Source organism: Eptesicus fuscus, chromosome 4 (genome assembly GCF_027574615.1).
Source record: "Eptesicus fuscus isolate TK198812 chromosome 4, DD_ASM_mEF_20220401, whole genome shotgun sequence".
NCBI lineage: Eukaryota > Metazoa > Chordata > Mammalia > Chiroptera > Vespertilionidae > Eptesicus > Eptesicus fuscus.
The window spans coordinates 58936178-58959362 of record NC_072476.1 but is presented as its reverse complement, the minus strand read 5'-3'; the positions used below and the strand labels follow the sequence as shown (position 1 = coordinate 58959362).

General features: G+C 36.7%; 1 protein-coding gene across 2 annotated transcripts; it reads right to left on the bottom strand.

The window, feature by feature from the left end:
• Window positions 1-989: 989 nt before the first annotated feature.
• On the bottom strand, window positions 990-23112 carry SPATA9 (spermatogenesis associated 9). 2 transcript variants are annotated; one of them, XM_008144529.3, is made up of 5 exons: window positions 22925-23112; window positions 22655-22743; window positions 14934-15161; window positions 5097-5192; window positions 990-1285 (listed from the first exon to the last, which is right to left on the bottom strand). In XM_008144529.3, the coding sequence occupies exons 1-5, from the start codon at window positions 22983-22985 to the stop codon at window positions 1007-1009; spliced, it is 753 nt and encodes a 250-aa protein (XP_008142751.1). In that variant the 5' UTR covers window positions 22986-23112; the 3' UTR covers window positions 990-1006. The 2 variants fall into 2 exon arrangements, with proteins under 2 accessions (XP_008142751.1, XP_028005686.1); XM_028149885.2 differs by having other exon boundaries at window positions 22950-23112.
• Window positions 23113-23185: the final 73 nt, after the last annotated feature.

The following is a 23185-nucleotide window of genomic DNA, read 5'->3' as shown; positions in this document are numbered from 1 at the left end:
AGTCAATTTGCATATTACTCTTTTATTAGATAGGATTTCCTTTTCTGGTGGAATATGGGTGGCATGAGGTAATACAACACTTGCTACTCATTTCTCAGACTACTACTAAAAAGCCAGGCTTGGGCTTTATATAAATATTGTTTATGGCAGTAGCTACTCACCAGGTATAGGAAATGTACCACCTCTAGGATGGACACATCCCAGCTTATTATATCAGATGCCAGTACTCCAATGACCAGGCACGTCTTAAAATTTTAATGCATGGAACAAACCAAAGTACCTCATGCAGGCAAAGCCATGGCTCTAGTTTGCAGGCTCACTTACAGAGCATTTTCTCTCATGATCCAGTGGCAACAATGAGTAATGTGGACTTGATTTCTGGTTTTAGATGTGTTACTCTAATCTGAAAATAAAAAATGTCATGTCAAGTCCTGTCCTCATGTACAGAAATCTTCTCATCAGATTTGTAAATAACATTCTGTTTTATAATAAATTTCTGACATCTATGAATTGTAAAATATTCATACTTTACCAGATGAGTTACAAAATAAGTGAAATAGGCAGACTCAAACTATCCAGCCTGTAGATAGAAACAAATATTCTTTGAAAAATATCTCTAAAAAAGGTATGTAGCATTTGATAGAGAAGGTTTTTTTCCTTCCCAGAAAAATAATTAGAAAGATTAAAACAAGTCTTTAATAAAAACATAAGTGTATTGTACATACTCCTATATTATAAACCACAGCATAAAGTCTAACCCACCAAAGGGTAAATTTTCATATTCATTAAAAAATAATCAGATAGTCATAAATATATTCTACATCAAGATTCATTTTGTTTTCTCTACCATATAAACACTTGAGAATGACATTTTACTAGTTCCTCCCCACCCTTTTTAAAAGCAGAGTAGTCAGTATATGAAAACTAGTTTCCTAGTTTTGTCAGATGAAATGTTATTACATAGATAACTCTTAAGCTGTTCAGTGATATTTATGTTCAGATTTGCTCATTCATTTATTTCAGTTGATTGGTCAAACACAGAATGTAAAACCTGGATCTTATTACTCAGCATATTATCAGGAAAATCAGAAATATTGTCTGGCTGATCCAGTAATGAACAGTAAGATTTCACTTTGATTTCACCATCGGGAAACATAGGCTCAGAAATTGCAGGCTCAGAAAAGGCTTTTCTAAGATGTTTGCTCTCCTCTCTGTTTTGCCTTATGGATTCTTCTTCTTGGAAAATTTTCTTTACTTTCTCCAGAACAGCATTAACACAGACTGTCTAATAATGAAAAAATATTGAAAAGTAAAGTTTTTTTTAAGCTATTAAACTTGCAGATAAAAAGCCCAATAAAATCCTATATAATAAAGAGCTAATATGCTAATTAGACCTGATGGCGAACGACCTTCTGTAACGACTTCCCTGAACAACCAGTGGGTGGGGCCGCAAGACAGCGGGCTGCAAGGGCCCAGGCAGCTGGGGCCGCGAGGACCAAGCCCCTTGCATGAATTTCATGCATCGGGCCTCTAGTGTTTAATATAAGGTCATTAATCTATATATTCTAATAAAGAAGCACTTCCTTTCTGGAATCCCGGGCACATGGCAAACATCACGAGATTGATTCCTTGTTCTAAATATATAGCACCATAATCTAGAAAGAAAATTAAAACCTAGTATAACTCAATAAAGATATGCTTTGCATCTTTTTTCTCAATTCATTAATGTTCTATATATTTATACTTTGATTTAATTAAATGAAACATTTCCTTTATTCTCCTGATTTAATTAAATGAAAATTTCTTCTGAGAGATGAAATGTCTCCAACATGTTAATACCTCACAGTAGGTTTTCCATTTTTGCTTTTTTAGCCCCTGGACTTTGCTTATACCTGTGTGTACAACTGGAAGGGCACAACCATTCTGATAAAAATTTAGTAAGCTAAATGATTTCTAAACACACGTGATCCACTTCCCCTCAAAAAATTCCACTTAGTACTTTAAAAAAGTGTCAAAACATATAGATAAATACAATTCCAAAAACAGAAAGCTTTGGGTTCATGATGACATTGTAAATCCATTGTACAAACCTGGGAATGCTAGCTTAACTCCAGACTTTTAATTAAGAGTGATATTTAAATGTCTTTATCAATTAAGGCAACTGCAGGTATTTTTTTACTTGCATCTGAGTATATCCAAACTTAGAGCTATAAAACTTGAGGTGCAAACAGCTTCATGTATTTATCTCAAATATGATCATTTTCTGTGTATGCCATGCTATGACAAAAATTTGGGAAGCCCTATCCTATTTAATATATTTATTTTTCCCTCACCTACAAAATTTTATCTGTGCCCATTCTAACCACTTCTGTCCCAGTTTTAGAAAACGAAAGAAAGTTCTCAAGATCATTACCTCCAACACTTTTACTACTAAATCTAATGGAAACAAAATCCTCACTTTTCTTGATGACTTCTGCTTGTCTTGACACTTATCAATCTCAACTTCCTGAGTCTATTTCCTTGACACTGTTTCTCCTGATTTTCTTCCTACTTTTCTGATTATTGCTTCCTTATCTCCATGGATTCCTTCTTAGCTCATCTTAATGTTGTTGTTCACATTTCTGTCAACTTTTCTCTTGGTATGGTTCCAGACAGAGTGTTAATTTCCAACATATATGTTCTATGACTTCAAAACTATAATTCCAGACCTGACCACTCCTAGGTCTTGTTTGGATGCATATATGACCAATTATCAGATAACCAAAAATTGTTTCTATTACCTGCTTAGAAAGTTTATAGCATGACAAATCATGTGAGATTATTTTAAAAGCCTTTGGGACATTACAGTTTAATTTTGGTTTTAGGCTTCTTTTTTTCTTTCTTTTTTTTTTTTTTTTTTTTTGTTCAACATAGCTATTTCATTCAACCCATTTTTTGCAGTGTATTTGTATTCTAGCTGAATTTGTATTCTATCTGAAATTCACATTTAAGATATTGAACACATCTCAAAAGTTGAAAACACTTTCAAAATATTTATTTTATAAACTCTGTTCTTAAAAAACACTGTATATGTGTTTAAAATTAAGTTTTTTTTATTTTTTTAAAAAGTATCTTGGTTATTCTTGACTCCTTATAATTCCCTATAAATTTTTCAATTAACTACTCAACTTACACACACCTGCTCATATTTGAATTGGGACTGCACTGAGTCTAGATTATGGGGGATTTTCATTTTTATTACTGTGTGTTTCAATATAAAAACATTAACATAAATGTGCAAGACATCTAACAAAAAAGCCATAAAAATTATTAAGATAAATTAAAGAAGACCTAAATAAATAGAGATGCCATGTTCACAGACTGAAAGGAGGACTTATTCTGCCAATTATTACGACTTATTATAAAGCTTCTGTGAAACACAGTGTTGAATTGGTGCAAGAATAGAGAAATAGATCAACTGTATAGAACAGAGAGTCTACAAATATACCTACATATATAAGTTCACTTGATTAAGAACACAATAGGTGTTCTTGGGCAATAGTAAAAAGGTGTGTTTTTTTTCACCAGGAAAGTGAGTCTGTTCAATTGGATACCCATGGAGAAAAAATTTGACTCTTACTTCATACCAATTCCTAAAAGTGATAAAGCTCCTAGAATACATCAGAAGTAAGAGTTTCATGACCTTGGATGTAGGTCAAAATTTCCCAATTAAGATATTTAAATCTCTCAACATAATGGAAAAAGTTAATAAACTAAATTATGTTAAAATTAAGGACTTCCATTTTAAAACACACTGATAAAACAGGAAAAGGTAAGTCCTAGAATAAAATAAATTTGCCCATATGTAACCAAAAGAGGGCTTGTTCCTAGTATATGTTTCAAGTACAAATCTAAAATAAAAAGGATGGACAATCCCCAATAGAAAAATAAGAAGATACTTTCACAAAAATTAACAAAAAGGATATTCAAATGTCCAATTAATGTATAAAAAGGTACTCAATCTCATTAATAATCAAGGAAATGTAAATTAAAACCACAATGTGATTATATCACATATATACAAGAATGACTAAAATGGAAAAGACAATACAAGTGTTGGTGATGATGTTGAGTTACTGGAATGAATTGTTAAAACCATTTTTGGAAAACTATTTGACAACATCTGTATAAGATGAACATGTACATATCCTATGGTCCAGCAATTTCACCAAAAACATATGTACAAGAATATTCATTGCACCTTACAATAGCCAAAACTGTAAATATTCTAAATGTTCAACAGTACAATGGATAAATAGTGATAAGAGTCAATCAATGGAATATCACACAGCAATGAAAATCAACAAACTACTGCTACAAGCATCAAATGAATGAATCTTACAATGATAGTGCTAAGCAAAAAAAAGGACAAATACAAAAGAATATGCTGTATATAATTTTATTTATATACAATGCAAACAAAACTATCTATGGTATTGGAAGTCAAAAAGAGACTTCTAGAATGATAGTAATATTTTGTTTCCTGATGTGTGTGGTACATAGGTTAATAGATTTTGTGATGATTCAAGCTGTGTAATTTTCTCTTTGTATGTTATACTTTAAAAAAAAATTTAAAGGTAAGTATAAATGGAAATAGATTAAAAGAAATCATCATTTATAAAAGCTTTTATATTGTCATGTTTTTTGATGAACACTTTTTAATTACAGCACTTATAACTCAAAATACACTTTTAATTTACAGCACTCATAATTCAAAACACACTAATATTTGTTTTCCCCCAAATCACAGACTTAAACAATGGAATACTGCATTTTAGCCAACCATGGCACTATGGCTGAAACAAAACAGCTATGGCTAAATGAAAGCAAAAACCACAATATATTGACCAAGTGGTAATAGACTTTATAAAAACAAAATAATTTAAGTTATTTAAGCAAATTAGCTTTTAGAGGATTGAAGTAAATTTTTAAGTAAAATTATTTTGTGTAACAAGAGAATAGTACCTTGGTTTATGAGTAGAATATACAGTATACCTTTAATCTTACATAAGATAAGAATATTTATTTCTAGATTCTAATAATTTTGCTTAACTTACCAAATAAATTAGTGCTGCATATGAAGCATACATTATGCTAGTTAAAGCAGTCTTTGCTGGAAAGGAAATGATATCAAACAAAGAACCCTTTCTGATCTGCAAAAACAGAAGAGAGTTTTCTTGTTAAAACAGAAGTTTTCAATGTTAAATTTTACAGTGTTATTGAAAAATGAGAATTTATGTATTTTTTCCAAATAAAGTTATCCACTTTAGATCAGTCTGGGTTTTTTCACATTCTAAAAATATATTAGTTTCTTTTTTTCCTTTTGTAAAAAGATACTTTCTTTTGCTCATCAAAACCTGCAACATGTCAATTTCAAAAACCTTAAAATTTGCGCTGGCAGGTGGTGTGGCTCAGTTGGTTACAGCCTCGTTCCTTGTACCAGAAGGCAATCAATGTTTCTCTCTGTTTCTCTCTCTCCCTCCCTCCAACCCCCCTGCCGTCCCTCCCTTTCCCTCAAGATCAAATAATAAAAAATAAAAATCTTAACTTTTTTTTTTTACATTTACCAAGTGTTCACTAGGGGGTGCTGCTGTGCATGTTAGAACAACAGTGTTCAAATTTATGTAGTCATCCTTTACTACATTATTCATTTCTTCAATTTAGCAAACAGTAATCAAAACACTGAACATTTCCTGGAGATTAATGACCTGCTTGGAAATGTTAATCATAAGTCTGCTGAAGGCCAGCCTTAATCCTAGATGATCATTAAGCTTTAGGAAATGCTCTGTGCTCGCATCCAGCATGCTTTTTGAAACTAAGAGAAGGTTTACATCAATAATGGGTTTGTCTCTCAGATGTTTCCACCTTCTGGTAATAGAAGGTGTCCCTGCCTAAAACAATAATATTGCATGTTCGATTCAAGGGAGCTGTACTTCCATAGGCCACTTCTATTGCCTTGAGTGGGATATAAAATGAGGACATTAGGAAAACCATTCCCTTCCCAGTCAGCAGTGCCGTGGCCGTTAGCCATGACCCTCTGAAGTAACAGCTAAGCTACTTGATGGCTTCAATAACTCCCAAAAGGTACAGGCTGTAGTGGATAAAATAATGCACACAAACTACAAGGAACAAATATTTACAACATGAAAAACTGAAACAATGATAGAATGATTAGGTAAATTACACTACATCTACTCAATGGTATATTGCAGCCCTTTCAAATGTGTTTCCAAAGAACAAACATTTACGTGGCACTGTGTACCAGGTCCTGTTCTAAGTACTAGTAAACTCTGTTTTTGCTTACTGCTGCCACTGTTGAGTGGTGAACAAAATTGCCATCTTATTTCTTGAGAGATTTATGGAATGCTGAAGCAAAAATACTCTCTAGCCGAGTAGCTAAGAGATGGCTGGTGAGGGGAGGCCTTTCTTATTCCCTACCTTTCAGGCCATACCAACTCTTAGATATAGAGGCAGTTTTAGCCCCTCATTCTGTGTCATTCTGGAAATTTTCCCAATGTTCCTGGCTTCTGAAAAGATTTTCCAGGAAATAAAGCACCTGTTGCTGTTTTCCTCTTGTAGAAGAATCAAAATGATAGCATGCCTTTGAGTCCCACTGTTGGGCTACAAGGAGATGTTACACTAGTAGAGAGCAGATGCTGACATCAGGAAGGAAAGCAGATACACTCCAGCAAAATGCCTCCTAGCAGAGTAAAAGATTATGAGTTTGTGAATATATAAATGCAAGTGAGAGGTCCATATTTAATAACTGGTAAGACATATGCAGTAACAATAGAAGTGTCTGAATGCATAAGTCACTCTTTGAATGCATCTTTCTCTTTCAGATTTTGTCCTTCACCTAAAGGTAATTAAAACTGATTAGTTTCAAAATAAATTATGTATTTGATACATGTTATGCTTCTGAATGATTAATCTTTATATTGCCTAAGGGTCAGTTTTTCACCATTTTAATGTTTTTAATAAATACTTGCTATTCCTTTGACAAATCATCCTTGTAGAAAATACATTTCCTCCAAAATTCATGGCTACAGACAAGTGGCCATTCTTCAATTTTATGACTCACTTGTAATACATGTTTTTCATATTATAAGCTACCCTGTTTCATCTTTGGCATGCTATGAACAGGAATAGTGTATGGTAAAACTGAGATAAAGAGAAATTTGGTAAATTGAAGGCTTTATTTAGATATCTTGGCCTATTTCAGAAATTTTATCTTAACCTTGTTATATTAATTTTATGTTTTTGCATATTTAAAAGTATTTCATAGCAACATTATGCCCATATATTTCTTTCTTTAATTTGGTAATATTACTACATAAGATATATGGATACTTCAACAGTAAAAACATTTCAATATTTAAATTTCCCCCACATAATTTTGACTGCTTCATCTCATAAAAGAACTGTGTTTATCTTATTTTCACTAATAATGGGATAAATCACCAAAAAAGGGGAAACTAACTATAAGCAGTTTAGAAAATAAAAATCCATTTACAGGTGACCTGAAGGTTAGAGTATTACCAGGTCCCACTTAGTTTACGTTGTCCAAAACCATCTTGGTGAGGGATACCAGGGGAGTAATAGGGAAAACTAACTCAGTGACTCACGAGTAAGTGTTGAAAGAAATACTGACTACTGTTAACAGCTCCAGGAAAAAAAGTGTTTCCTATAAGTTTGGGAAAGTTACATGACCATGTCTTTGCTTAGCAACTCACAATGCTCATGAGCACAGGAAATACTCCTAGCAGTCCACATAGAGTAAAGAAAGTTATTTGACTTTGTTTATCCTAGTATTAACATCCTATGGAACACTGGTCTCAAACAAGCTCTTAGTTGGGTGGTCCTGTAAAAGCTCAAACGTCCCAACCTCTTGGTCAAACTGGAGAATTATGTCTTCAAGATTTCAGTAGTTCTGCTTTCTAGGAATGGTCCCTTTCCCCAGGTCTTGAATTACACCACCCAAGAGAGCCTCATGGCAGGCTCATCCAAGGACCTACAGAAGTGCCTGCTATTTGTGAGGTTTGTAGTTTAAACGCAAAACTGTAGTCTACACCAGAGGGTTGGGGGTAAGGAGTAAACTTTATTTAGAAAAACCTGACCCTCGTCTTGGAAAAAGCACTACTAGTCACTGGGGTCCACCTGTGGCTCAGACCTTTTAGAGGCTGTTTTCTTCACTTTGCCTGCACAAAGTAGAAACAGTTATCTCTAATGCCGGAAGCGCTCCCGGTCCTGTGGCCCTGCTTGGCCTGCCAAAGTCAACAACTATGTCTGGGAGCTGACGTGTCTTGGCCCAAGTCAGCATTCAAAGCTGATTATCTAGGTCACTGCAGCTTAGAGCAGCTTACAAGGCTTAGCAGATGCACCATTCTGTGAGCGCTGGTGCTGGGAATGTTGAAAACCATCAGGGTATTCTCCACTTGGTTTTCCATTCCTGAGGCCCCTTCCAGAACTAGCAGATATATCAGTACAACCTCAGCCCTGCAGAACCTAGAAGGTTTTGAGGAGCAACCTGACTCAGCACCCACAAAGGTGCAAAGCAAGTGCCAGGTGCCAAGGAAGTCTCTTTTAACAAGATGTCCAGCTGGAACCTCCTAACCCAAACTCTCTGTGCTCATGTCACAACACGCCACCAGACTCTTCAGGTCACCTGTATCAGATGGGTCTTTGGGTAATTCATATTTGGCACAATATCTTTGAATATGTCATTGAAGATATATAGCCAGTGTGCTAATGAAAATACTCCTTTATGTTCTTGAGGGAGGCAATCTGCCTGACTGGTGTTCCCAGCTACATAATATCCAACAGGGTTTTGGTAGAATCATTCAAGGTGCTCTGGGTACACCATCCTCTCATCAGGGATGAGACAGAGCACATGAAGAGGTCTTTGAACGTACCTAAACATAGGTTAACGAGGCTGCTTCCTTTCCTACATAAAGCGATGCCCTCCATGCATCCACAAAGCATATCTCCTTGCAAAGTAAGTCCAGACTTCACTCCTTTTACTTCTGCACATCACAAAGTTCCACCTTGACACAGGCAGCCTGGCAAATCTTGAAAGAATTCATGTTGGAATTCACTCTGCATAAGCTGAACGCCATCGCATTGGGCCGGCAGCCAAGCAGTGTACCAGGGCTGGTATAGCTCCTCTGTGCTATGCCACCGACATCTTGACACGCTTTGGTACCATTGACCAATCCATTGATCTCCACACGGCCCATGTTATTCTGTTGTTCCTTTGACTCTCCAGGCCATTGTCTTCACTGTTCATACTTCTCTTTTTTTGTCATCACTGAGACTTTCAGATTTGAGATACGGTATGTTGTTTTCTTCCTTGATGCAAGTTAGTTTCCTCTCGGTGGCAATTCTGGTTCTACATCCTAGCTAATGCATATTCCCCAAGTAAAGCTTCTTCCTCATTCCTACCCTCAAGGACCCAGGAACCTGTGACTTGGTACTTTCCCACTTGCCTCACTCCAGCCATTTAAAACTACTGACACTTCCTAAGTAAGGCATACTCTTGATTGCTTCGGCATCTTAATATACAGCGTTCTCTTCCTGGAATGATTCTCCCTTTGCAAGGCTAATTTCTCCTACTTCAAGTCTCAGGTCAAGTATCACCTTCTGGAAAGCCTACACTGACTCCTCTTTGGAATGACATGCCCCTTGTTGATGCTTCCATAGTGCACTTTGCACACTTTGATGATGTAATTGCTACAATATTCTAGCATTGCTCGCTTGCCTATAACACCCACAGTTCATAGGCCCAGGACAAGACATCTATGAATGCCTACTACCTAAGCTAATGACTTTACATGTCAGGTTTTCAAAAATATTTGTTGAATGAATGAAGAAGTAGAATTATACTTTACTTACTTCCAAAACCAATTCAACCATCTTATACTGAAATTTATAAAAAATATTAAGAAGTAAAACTGGGTCCTGGCAGGGTAGCTCAGTTGGTTAGAGTGTCATCCTGATATGCCAAGGTTGCAGGTTTGATCCCCGGTCAGGGCACATACAAGAATCAACCAATGAACAAATAAGTGGGACAACGTATCTCAATGTCCACTCCAACCCGCTTCTCTTCCCTTTCTTCTCTCTCTCAAATCAATCAATAATTTAAAAAATAATAATAAAACATGCCCTGGCTGGTGTTTCTAAGTGGTTATAGCATCAGTCCTCAGACATAGGACTTGATTCCTGGGTTTGATTCCTGGTCAAGGGCTTGGGCCTGGACTGCAGTTTCAATCAGCCTGGCTGCTCATGTGGGAGGCAACCAGTTGATGTGTTCCTCTCAAACCAATGTTTCTCTCCCCCGCCCCCGCTCTCTCTCTCCTACACTCCCTTCCCCTCTCTACCCCTCCCTCCCTCCCTCTCTTCCTTTCACTCTCTAAAATAATCAACAGAAAAAATAAAAAATATCCGTGGGTGAGGATTAACAAACAAAAAAAGCAAAGCTGAAGGACATCTGGTTCCAGCAACATGGGAGAGTTAATGGAGAACCACACACACAAAAGAAACCTACAAATTCCATGTAAATTCATACACCAAAAATGTAATATAAAACTGAGAAGGAAAGAAGGAAGGAAGGAAGGAAGGAAGGAAGGAAGGAAGGAAGGAAGGAAGGAAGGAAGGAAGGAAGGAAGGAAATCCCCTTGCCAGGAACAAAGAGGAAACTAAAAACTGGACGAGTAAGTATCTGAGTTTATATCCCAGGAACTCTGGGGATGTTATTGGACCCTGAAATAATGGCTGGAGCTTGAGTTTCAATAAAGAGACTAGAGATGAGACTTAGATACACATGAGGTGAGGAGTAGGCCTTTGGGAGTCTCAGTGAAGGTGGGACTGGGACAACTGCACCCACCAGTCCAGGAAGAAAGTAAGGAAGCTCGGCTTCACCAGGGGCTGATCCCCCTGGAGCACTAGCTGAATCCTTAGAGGAACAGTTCTAAGAGACAAGGAATTTTGTTTTTAAAAAATCCCCGTTGAAAAAAAACTTTCAGTTAAATAAAACAAAACATCAAAAAAAATTGTCTACTATGAGTGAGACATAATATATATCACAATAGTCAGGAAGATTAGCATCCCCCAAATATATCATAGAAAAATCTTTTAAAGAACCATAAAAAAGTGTTTTTAAAATAATTAGATTTTTAAAAAGAGAAATAAACCCATAAAGACACTTTGAAAAGAAAAAAATTGGAAGTTTGGGGAAAACACCAAATAGAACTTCTAGAAATGGTAAATATAATGTTTGAAATTTAAAACACATTAAGTAAGTAAAATAGCAGAGTAGATACAGCTGGAGAGAATTGATTAACTGGAGGATAGCTCAGAGGAAATTATTCATAATGCATTTTAAAAAGATAAAGGGAAAATATGAGGACACTATATATACAAAGAATAAAGTGAGAAGGTTCTAAGCATATTTTAATAGGCATTTCAGAAGAAGAGATTAGAGAAAATGAGAAAGAAGTAATATTTGAAGAAATAATAACTAAGAATTTTTCAGAATTGAAGAATTATCCTCAGATTCAAGAATCACAACGATCCCCAAGTGTACTGAATCTAAAAAGCATTTGATAATCTATAGATATAAAAGCCAAGTGACCATAACGGTGGAATGACCTGAACAACTGGAATGACTGGAACAACTGGTTGCTATGACACACACTGCGGCAGCCAACCGGCTCGATCAGGGCCCTGATCGGTTCCCCAATCTCCCACAGCCCCTCCCCTCCCCCACTGACCCGGCCCCAATCGACCCCCATCGGGGTGGGCGGCCGGACCCCACCCATGCACGAATTCCTGCACCAGGCCTCTAGTAGATAATAAAATTGAAGTCATGCATCCCTCATGACCCAGCAATCCCTGTTCTAGATATACACCCAGATAATGTCTCATACATATGCATGAGGAGTTATTTACAAGAGTGTTCACTGAAGCACTGCTTGTAATACAAAAAATTTGGAAACTAAATTGTCCATCTGTCTAGTAACAAATAAACTGTGAGTTGTTTTTTCTTATAATAGAATACCCCAAAGAAGTTAAAATAATAAATCATAGCTACATATATAAACCTTTGAGTAAAAAAGGAAGTTTCAAAATGATTAAGTACAGCATACCTTTTATATACTAGTAAATTTTAAAATACATGTATACAAATGTAGTGAAAATATAAACATATGCATGGAAATGTTCACATCAATGTCAGGATAATGATTAAATTTGGTAGAAAGAAAAAGGGGCAGGATTGGGGCATGGTCAATTATATTTCTTTTTATAAAGGAGATTTCTGAAGGCAATATGGCAGAATATTACTACCAGGTAAATATTGATGGAACTTCTGATAAATTACCTTTCACATATTTTGAAATATTTTATTGATAAGGATTTAAAACTGAAAGCTATGTCCTAAAACAATTAGAACAAGAACAAAAGAGAAGAGATGGCATAGGTGTTGATCTTGAATAGATGTCAAAAGAGAGTCAGAGTCAGCATATGGACCTTAGATAAGTCATCTAATCCTTCAACCTGTTTCTCTCATCTCAGGTTCCTGGAATAAGTTATCACCACTAAGCGGTAAATTTACCTGTGAAACTCACTGTCAATCAAGGCAAAAAGGCAAACACATTGCCGTTTTTTTTTCTTACTATAAAAGGAAACACAAATTCAACAGAAAATAGAGATTATTTTTCTGCCACTGAATTTTCATGAGTATAAGAATACAGTTCTCCAAGGATTTTTCTCAGCCCTGTACAGATTGGATCTTCTGAGAAAAGGACATGGTTGAATAGCAAACAATTTGAAAGAAAGTATATTCCTCTGGAGAGATCTAGCGATGTACTTCCCAAGACATGTCACAGGGCACTAAAAATAAAGGCCTCTCCTCCTTCCCCTCCAGACACACGTGCTCTTCTCCCCCCCCCCCCTCTCTCCCTCTCCCCCAACCCCACTAAACTGGGCAGACTACCAGCAACTGTATAAAAGGCTAAATCTCCTAATTTCAGGTTTCCTCTCCTGTGATGCAACTTACTGTGTACACACAGAGGTAACATCTGGCTCTTAGCTCTTTGCCCAGTGGGAACTGAGTGTAGAAAACTGACACAAGATATTGCGCTGGTTGCTGCACTAGCTGTGAATAATAAACAATCTGTGAATCTGCCACAAGGCTCTGTGTCTCTGTCAGAGTGTGTGTGTGTGTGTGTGTGTGTGTGTGTGTGTGTGTGTGTGTGTGTGTGTAACTGTGGCAGGCTAACTTGTTAGCTTGTAAATGATGTAAAAATCTCATCCTTCACAGCAAAGAGGAGCAAAGGGAAAGACTATGAATAATGTAATGGACAGTCCCTTTAAACGTGATTTCATAATGAAGACAGAAATGGTCTTCAAAGGACATTTTTACATCAATCCTCTGTAAAAACGTTGGGTCTAACAATGCAAGGAAAGAAATGTCAAGGCAAAACATTAGATTCAGACAGACATTTCGATGGGAATTTAAAATAATACGGGTCAGCTATATTTCTTTTTGATGACCTAAAGACGCACAAACACAAATCATTTTTTACTTTCTCAAACATCAGATATTATAAGAGAGCTCTTTATAATGCTGTCTCAGGCAGTTCATAGTTGAAATATCTGATGATTTCTGGGAAATGTCAAAATCTTTGGTTAGAGAAATCCCTGTATAATGAATATTTTGTTCATTTTAGCCTCCCATCCATTATCCATTTTCTCAGCGCAAAACAACCCAGATTTTTGTATGAGGATTCATCCTTTCCCCTTTCTCAGATCATGTGGTCTGGATGGAGTTCCAACCCCCACTCTAGGAATGCTGCAGGTAATTGAGTTCTAGACCAATCAGTGATTACCATTCCCCTGATTTAGACATAAGTCATTCTGTAAGAGTGAATCTCAGGCTTGGCCAGGAATGCTGAGTCAAGGACGCTCATTTTTTTCTGCTGTAATTCAGCCTGGAAGGATGAAACCCTGGAACAGCTGCAAATCATCATGTGACCATGAGAGAAATATTAGTCTAAGAAACAGTCAACACGGAAGTAGAATGAGACGACAGAGAGAATGAAACAGGATACTGAAGGCATCATTTGAGCACCTGTATCCAGCTATGCCCGAAACCTTATCAACTCTGTGCTTCAACTACATGAACTAATACATCTCCTTTGAGCCAGGTTTTCTTTCCCTTCAACAAAAGAATTAAAATTGATTTTCCTGGGGATTGATTAGATGCCAGATTTTCATGACTATGAATCTTTTGAAACAAACATTTAGAATGCTTTGAATAATGTCCAGATTGAAAAACCCAGAGTTCTGTGACATAAAGTTTAGGGGGACAAAAGGTCCCCAAAACATTTTAAGAACTGTTATCCTTTAACAGAGCCTCAATGAAGCAATGTAGAACATTAATTTGAAATATACCTGGATGTTGATAGGTCTATCAAAATGAGTGTATAGTTAAATATACTCAATATATTATGTCAATCAAAGATTAACTGGGAAACATAGTTTATGGGGAAATGGAAAAAAACGATCATTTTTTAAGGTTTGTTGTAGGATTTTAGTTTTTACATAAGTAGTAATTTGTAGGCTTATATTTAGGATGAACCATCTGAAATTTACAGTTTTATATAATTCAATTAAATAAGAAGATTTTAAAAAGTCCACATTACTTCTTTCAGATTTATTTAAACCAGAGAATATACTATCTTGAAAAAAGACCCAACTATTCATTTCTCTTATGCAACTGTTATTGTTTTACATGTAGGACAACCAAATGTGTCCTACATTTTTCAAATCTTGCAATTTCAAAACATTTTCTATAAAAAGGATCCACATCTTGTGCAAATGCAACATTCACTCACCTGCATGTTATATAGGGGCTGCTTTGGTGCATTAACTTCCCTCAGCAGGCGGTGCGATATGCCCCTTAACTCTAAAAGTCTACAAGCAAGCCGAGGCTGCAGGAGTTTGGCCACTGATTTGGAGGATCTGGATATGCTGTTCAGTCCTTGAATTAATGCTCCTCGGTTGATCTTGGCTAAAGCAATGGCCATTTTGACTTTAGATGGTTTTTTCATGCTTTCTCTTTTCTGGAAAATAAGCCTTTGAAAAGTGACTGATGTGTGATTCTCCAGAGAATTAAAATCTACTTTAGGCGGAGACCAAGGACCACATAATTGTACACTGTGCATGGTCCTGTGCACACACTCCATGTTGCTGATGATATCCGACCCCCTACAACACATAGACCCCACCATGTACTTACATCTCTACATGAATATATGAATTTCTCCTTAGGATAACTATCCAGAATTTCAGTTATTAGTGTAAAGATATACATTTTTCCACTTTTCTCTCTAGGTTTATTTATTTTTTTGCATCGATTTTTAAGAGCTCTATAAAAAATAAACAATTCTTATTCAAATATTATTCAATGTTTGAATTACTCAAATGATAATTATTATTCAAAACTTGTATTTCCCAGCTTACTTTAAACACTTTAAATGATAAAGTAGAGCATACATACATAATTCATAAAAACAAATACCCTATATACTAATCAACAAGCTTAGGACACTTTTACTTCTAAAAAATTCTATGAGCGTTCTAGTAGAAAAATGTGTGGCATTACCACAACACATAAAATGTAGTACTTTTCTGCTCTACCAGAAAATGAATCCCAGGGAAATTACTTACAATGTGGTCAGACTGCATTCCAGGCAACACACAAGTATAGTTTCCATTCTTCTTTAAAGTAATGTTACGGGCTTTTAGGCTTTTTAGTATAAGCAACTTTGAATCTCTATTTGTTGAGTCAAAATATGTAAGTATAAAACATCTTTTAAATGATTTTTTTGGTCTACAATTAACATTACTAGTATATATTTGTCTAAGAGCTAACATGCTGTATATTTTAAATGCCTCAATTTTTATCCTGAAGTAATTATTTTATTATTATTGCTTTTGTCCTCAAAGCTCAGTCTTCTCTTACTGGTCAGCATTTGCCATGGGAAATAAAAATAAAAAGCCATTCTAGCCTGTCAATGAGGATGTATTTCTGCAGCATGTGCTGGTTTAATCTGTTAACTTTATGGAAAAGTCCCATTAGCTCACCTGTGATCTTAACCCTGCTAGTCAATATAACAGCAGAAAATGCAGTCTAAATTATGGACTGCTACAATTCCAAGCCATTTTAGAAGAGAGCAGTGGTTGGCAAACTGTGGCTCGCGAGCCACATGAGGCTCTTTGGCCCCTTGAGTGTGGCTCTTCCACAAAATACCACGTGCGGGCGCGCACATACAGTGCAATTGAAACTTCGTGGCCCATGCACAGAAGTCGGTTTTTGGCTCTCAAAAGGAATTTCAATAGTTGTACTGTTGATATTTGGCTCTGTTGACTAATGAGTTTGCCGACCACTGGAATAGAGCAATCCTCACAAGCAAGCATGTAGTAGAGAGAGCAAGCAAAATAGCATGAGGTACAATTTACTCCGGTTGCGAGCATACCCATACGCGGGAGAGGAACCACATTGTCTGCAGTAGCCAAAGCTCCTGCACATACAGATTCAAGTCCTCTGTGACCTTATGCTTAGCTGCTGTCAGGGCATAGGGCAGGCCACCCCAAAATATCCCACAATGGCATATCAATTATTTTGAATTAAAATTACTTTAGAAACTGCTAGTGCAAGAACAACTCTGGTATCTCTCTCTCTCTCTCTCTCTCTCTCTCTCTCTCTCTCTCTCTCTCTCTCTCTCTCTCTCTCCCTGAAAGCAGGAGATAAATCTCCAATGTGAAAAGTTCTATTCCTGCACCTAGAGTCTAGTGAGAGACATCCTTACCACCAGAGTTGGGAATTCAGAGTTGAGAAGTGTGTATTAAAAAAAAAAATTATCATTTTTTGTTGTTTGTTTTACTAATTTACTACCCAAGCCCAAACTAGATTCCTCACTAATGAGTACCCAAATCTAAGTTCCTTCATCATGATAATGCTTCACAATTTATTTCTTTGTCTACAAGATGTAAAAAGCTGCCTGCATTGATCATTTCTCTGAGCATCATTGATGATCTGTTTGCATGCCTTTAATTGGCTTTTCTCCTGTTATCTGATCTTGTGCCAATTTTATTAGTAGTCCAGCTACAAGAACTCAAGAGGGACAGAGGAAGGACTTTCCATCCGCCACACTGCACCAATTCTTCCAACTCCTCCTCAAGGTGAAGCATCTGGGATAAGTACATTCTGATTACAATAGACTGTGCTTTTTCTCATTACAACTTCTAATCATCAAGATGAGGGCCACAGTGCCAGGGCAAACAGGAATGGGACATGCATAGTTGTTCTGCCTTTACTGAAACCTCCTCTACATGATCATTCAGTGTTTTAGGAACCCTTCATTTTTGCAGTTGCAAAACATTAGCATTTTACACTTTTCCTCTTTTTATTTTATGTTTCTTTATAAAATGTTGGTGATCTGTACACATTGGCCAATGCACTGACTTTATATGTATATTTTTATTAACCAATCTTGATTAATTCCCCCAAACACTATACTAAATTGAGCCATTCAACTTTCCCCTCTTCTCCAAATTGTCTTTCTAAATTTTTCTCTCTGTAGAAAATTAAGTTTATTTGTAACTGGTTATCTGTTAATCAAAACTCTCCTATAGGGTTCACATAATTTGTGTTGAGCAAAATATAGCATTTATTATACACAATATTTTTTAAAATTCAAGTGTGTATTACAATAATGCTTTCATGTACTTTTTATTATCTTTCTCTTTTTAGTCTCATTGTGAATTCGTGGCTTTTTCCAACAGACTTAACCTGTTCCTCATCTTCGTTTCCTTTAATGGTCAAATGGTTTCAATTTAATAACTGTGCTTCCTTTCAGAGTTTTGTTTGTTTTTTTTTAAATCCTCACCCAAGGATATTTTTCCATTGATTTTTAGAGAGAGTGGAGAGAGAGGGAAAGACAGAGAGAAAAACTGATATGAGAGAAACACATCGATTGGTTGCCTCCTGAATGAGACCCAACCAGGACCTGGGGGCCAGAGAGGAGCCTGCAAAGGAGGTACATGCCCTTGACTGGAATCGAACCCGGGCCCCTTTGGTCCACAGGCCAATGCTCTATCCACTGAGCCAAACTGGCTAGGGCCTTTCAGAGTTTTCAAAGTACTTTCTCTTTTTTGATACTTTCTTAGATTCCTTGGAAAGAATGACTTCTGACAACAAACTGTTTCTGACCACCTCCACTCTCCCTGCCACAAAACACGAAATCAACTTGTTACTGCTCTTAAGAACAGTGTTAGAAACCAAACCCCACCACTGGACGCATGTCTGGTGGTTCCTCAAGTCACTGGAATATGAAAGTGACAGCAGAAGAAGCTACTTACATTCATTTAAATGAAGAATGAGACATTCTTCTTTAAAAACAACAACAACAACCAGTCAATTAGTCCAATTAGTTACTTTTAAAATTAGCTCTAATAGAAAAAATTTAAATAAAACATTTCCCCCCCCTTTTTTCTTGAGCTACCAGCTTTTTCTTTTTGTCTATTATCTATGCTACATATTTTCTTACCTAGCTGTGTGTGTAAATTTAAATGTTGACTCCAAGTTAAGAAGTCCTCATTTCTTTTCCCTCAGTTTTTTTTTTTTTTTTTTACTCTTGGCATAAGTAAGCATCCTTGAATTGGTTGCAAAGTATGCAAGTTTAGATGATTATTTTTGTCATCATTATCTTCATCAGAGCATATCAACAAATGTCAGAAAAGAAATTCCAACCACCACCATCGCCTCAGAGACACACAGAGGTACTTAAAGACCATTTGCCAAAAGAAACTTAATCAGATTGGTTCAAGAATCCCACCCCAGATTTCTCTATTTGAGCTCCATCCTTTCAATACATATCCTGCTTTCCCTTTTTATTTTATTTTCCCTAGAGCCAGACCCATTTCTCTATCATCAGCAGTTTTAATGCTAAACTCCAATTTCTATTATGCCAGCTTTTTACTACCCTACAACTATAAAGCCAGCCTGTCAGCAAATCTTACTTAATTCTTTCTCTGAATAGCCCACTTCTCACTGTCCCAATACCAATACCCAGTGCATTGTATTTCTATACCACCATCATCTCGTCTGGACTAGTAAATTAGCCTCCTCAGTGGTCTCCCTGCTTGTGACCTTGCCTGTTTTCATTCTTTTCCCCAACACATCAGCCAGAGAGCTACAATGAAAACGTATGTCAGATCATATCTTGCTTTTCTTCTACTCAACTGCTTCTGTGGCTCCCTGGTGCCCTCAGTGTCAAAGCCACAGTACATACCATGGTCGACAAGGCCCTACAAAGGTCGTCTTTACCTCTCTGGCCACCATCTGTTTCTCTCCTTTTTTCGTCCTCGTAACTTGTTGAACTAGTTAGGTGTACTCCCAGCCCAGGAACTTTGCATTAGCTATGCCATTTGATCCCTCAAGGATACCAATGTTCTCTTCCTCACTTGCTTTAAGTCTTAATTCAAGAATCACTTTCTCACTAAGACCCTCTAGGGACTTAACCATTAATTGTTATACCTACCCTTACTTCATGTTTCTTCTATGCTGTTTTTTTTTTTTTCTTCTCCTTAAGACCTACCATTAACATAATATGTTTTTTTTCTTGTTTATTGTGTTTTTGCTTGACTAGGATTTAAGTTCTATGACAGTGTTTTATATCCACTTCGCTTACTCATCTTCCCTTAGTGCCTGGAACTGCCTGGCACACAGTAGGTGCTCTATAAATGAAAGTTAAAATGAATGAATGAATGAAGAGTATCAGAAAAAAATCACAATAATGAGAAATATCATAGAAATATACCAAATATTAAATTAGAAACCACCCAGAAAGTTTTCAGTGCATAATGTAGTTTGTAACTGTCACAATAATGATAGTGCCCTACAAGAAACAACCCACCAAAAATAAAAATATAACTGAATTATAGAGCAGCCTAGTTGTAGTCAGGTAGATTCCTCTATAAAAACTCCACCATAATTCCCATCATTTTTTTTTGCCCCAGGCCAGCAAGATGGCCTTTTTTCTAAATAAATAAATGCCTAAAATAATAATCTTTAAATTACTTAAATACTAATCACAACATTTAGATATTTAAAATACAATCCAATTAATAAAGCCCTCATTCCTTTTAGTATGTTTGAGAACTAAAGAGCATTATGAAAATAATAAAATTTGCAGCATTTACAATGTGATTATTATTTTAAAAATAATCTAGTTAACAGTGGAGTATTAGCATTGTTTTCTGGATAATTTATTTTTGAAGAGCAAATAACTTCAACATGTTACTATATCCCCTAACTATTTAGGTTCCCTGCCAATCTCAGTAACACATTCTTCACAGTAAATGGTGGAAAATAACAATGTTGTTTTGAAAATGAGAAATTAAGAACTTTTAACTATGTCTATATTCTCTGAGTTGAGTAAAGTTTTTATAAATAAATGACTTCAGTGAATTGGAACCAGGAAGAATTCTTTCTTTGAGGATTAGAGCACCAATCTATTTCACCAGAAAGCATGGTGTGACTCCAGTGATAATGAGGCTATGCAGAGGGTAGGAAGAGATGAAGGGAGTTGTAAAGAAACCTGCAACTCCTTTGATTAAATAAAATCCCTGTTCTCTAATATTGGCAATTGTGGAAGAATCACAGCTGGAAGGGGCAGTGGGACTTTCCAGGTCTGTGTCTGGCCTCTTAAGAGTCATCGAGGCTCTCTCAATAATTACTGCCACTACTGTGCTGGCCTGAACCATTTTACATCCCAGACCAAGCACGGCCACCTGCCCATCTTTTTTTTTTTTTAATATATTTTATTGATTTTTCACAGAGAGGAAGAGAGAGGGATAGAGAGTTAGAAACATCGATGAGTGAGTGAGAAACATCGATCAGCTGCCTCCTGCACACCCCCCACTGGGGATGCGCCCGCAACCAAGGTACATGCCTTTGACCGGAATCGAACCCGGGACCCCTAAGTCCGCAGGCCGACGCTCTATCCACTGAGCCAAACCGGTTTCGGCTGCCCATCTCTTAATACTCCAGCGCATAGCCAAAAAAACTCTCCAATGCTTCAAAAGACTTATACCAAGACCAGGAGAATGGAAAGACGGGAATCAAAGAGACACTAAGTCTAAGATATGGTACTACAAAACCCAACTTGCTTTCTGGAGCTCGTAGGCCTTATCCTACCCTACTTAGACGATCTCCATCTGGATGCCATCTTACCACTATGCATCCAGATAACTATTCTTCAGTGTCACCCCTCCCCAAGGTCTAGACCCCAAGACCCATGCCATTTATTCAGATTTACTTGACATTCTGGGAGCATGATGTTTAATACTTTATGGTCTAACTGCGTCCTTTGAAATATTCTTCTCTGATCCTACCCACTTATACCTTTGCTCACTTTGTAAACTCCTATTCATCCTTTGACACTCATTTTAAGCATCCTTCCTGCACGAAGCCCTCTCTGACCATTCTAGGTAGAGTCCTTTATTCCTCTAAACTGGATTTATCTCTTCCCATATTCTAATGCAGTTACTTGTTTACTACTTAGTCTCCACTAGATTAAGCACAATGAATGAAAGAATCCTATCATGTTTATCTCTGTATTCCCTCTCCCCAGGCCCATACAGTAGTAAAGTATTTAGTAAAATACTAAATACCAGTCTGATGCCTGGGTGTCTGGATGAATGGTTAAAGGTAGCTCTCATACCTCCTTCTCTGGAATAAAATATATAGATTTTGTGATTATAGTAAGTTACTCAGAGTGCTTTTTTGTTTACTTCCAGGTTTTGACTATGTTCTTGATGTTTGACATTGCCAAAAGTCTGACTTCTGGATGAGTAGATTGTTACTGTACCACCTAACTTTACAACACATTCCATTCCAACTGTGGTCAAAATGACTGAAACACCACTTCCATTAAGAGCTGTATACTTTCAAGTAAAGTAGGTTACATGTGTCCTCTAAACATGTTACTTTTTCCTGACCATATGTATCTTTAAAATTCTCTCTCTTATCCCTCTTCTAATCCCAAAATTTTATGTTTCAAATCCTTTTTGGAACAGATGTTTAAAACACATATACTTATCTTTCCATTGGTATAATTTATGTCAGTTATGCTTTTTCACTGATTTAAGTGCCAGATATTTTAATTAAAGCACATTTAGGTATTTTTCTGATTTTATAGTAATCAAATCTAAGTAAACTACATTGCAATTGTGGCTGAGAGAGTTCTAGTTTTTCAATCGAACAGCACAGTGACTTATGTAGTTTATTTATCTACTTTTTAAAATGTAGATAAATGTTTCTTTAAATGTAGTTTATTTATCTACTTCACTTCTTTGTCCCAATCTCTCCCAATGAGTAAGAGTTGAAATCTGTGGGGTGGGGGTGGGGGGTGGGGGGGAAGTTTGAAGTGAAATTAATGTTTTTCTAATCTTCAAACACTGACCTCAAAATCAAGCATCAAATAATTGATATGATATTAAAAATACAATATACTTCTTATCATTCTTTTCAGTTATGAAATCACATTACCTGGTCAGACTGTGATACTCTTGGGATGGTAGAAATATCATCTTTAAACTCATCTACAAGGTCCATGATTGTTTTCTGGATCCCCTCAACTGAGACAAAAAGAAGTTAAAGGGGGGAGGGAATCTTAAAAAAAATATCCCCTAACCATACTTCAAAATAACAGGGAACACTGGGTCCGCTGCTTGAGGTGGCTGGAAAAACCAGCAAACCCTAGGGGACTTTATTCCGTTTCCCACACCCGCGCCCCCTTCACAGCAAGCCTGTGTTTACTTCTTCCGGAAAAGTTCTTCAACACCTGCCCACATATCCACCCCACAGGTTTGATTGGCATGATGAGTTCTTGCTTGGGTTCCTTTTGCTTGGCAAGCTTGCAGGCCTGAGCAATGCTGGTCCTTCCCTCCCATTAGTGAGGGATGCGGGCAGCCTTCCACTCGGGAAAGCAGGGAAGGACGGAACCTTCCGTTTACTGCCAGAACTCTTTGTTACTGCACAATGGGCCTCTGAGAACTTGCTACAGAATCTTCTGAGATT

What these genes read in the sequence shown, in the direction of transcription:
- SPATA9 (XM_028149885.2), bottom strand. Translation starts at nt 23,058, where the DNA reads ATGGGAGGGAAGGACCAGCATTGCTCAGGCCTGCAAGCTTGCCAAGCA. An exon ending in TGGGGTGGATATGTGGGCAG is followed by an intron (nt 22,744 to 22,949) that starts GTGTTGAAGAAC and finishes TTTTTGTCTCAG; the next exon opens with TTGAGGGGATCCAGAAAACA. An exon ending in AGCCCCTATATAACATGCAG is followed by an intron (nt 5,193 to 14,933) that starts GTGAGTGAATGT and finishes CTGTTTTTGCAG; the next exon opens with ATCAGAAAGGGTTCTTTGTT.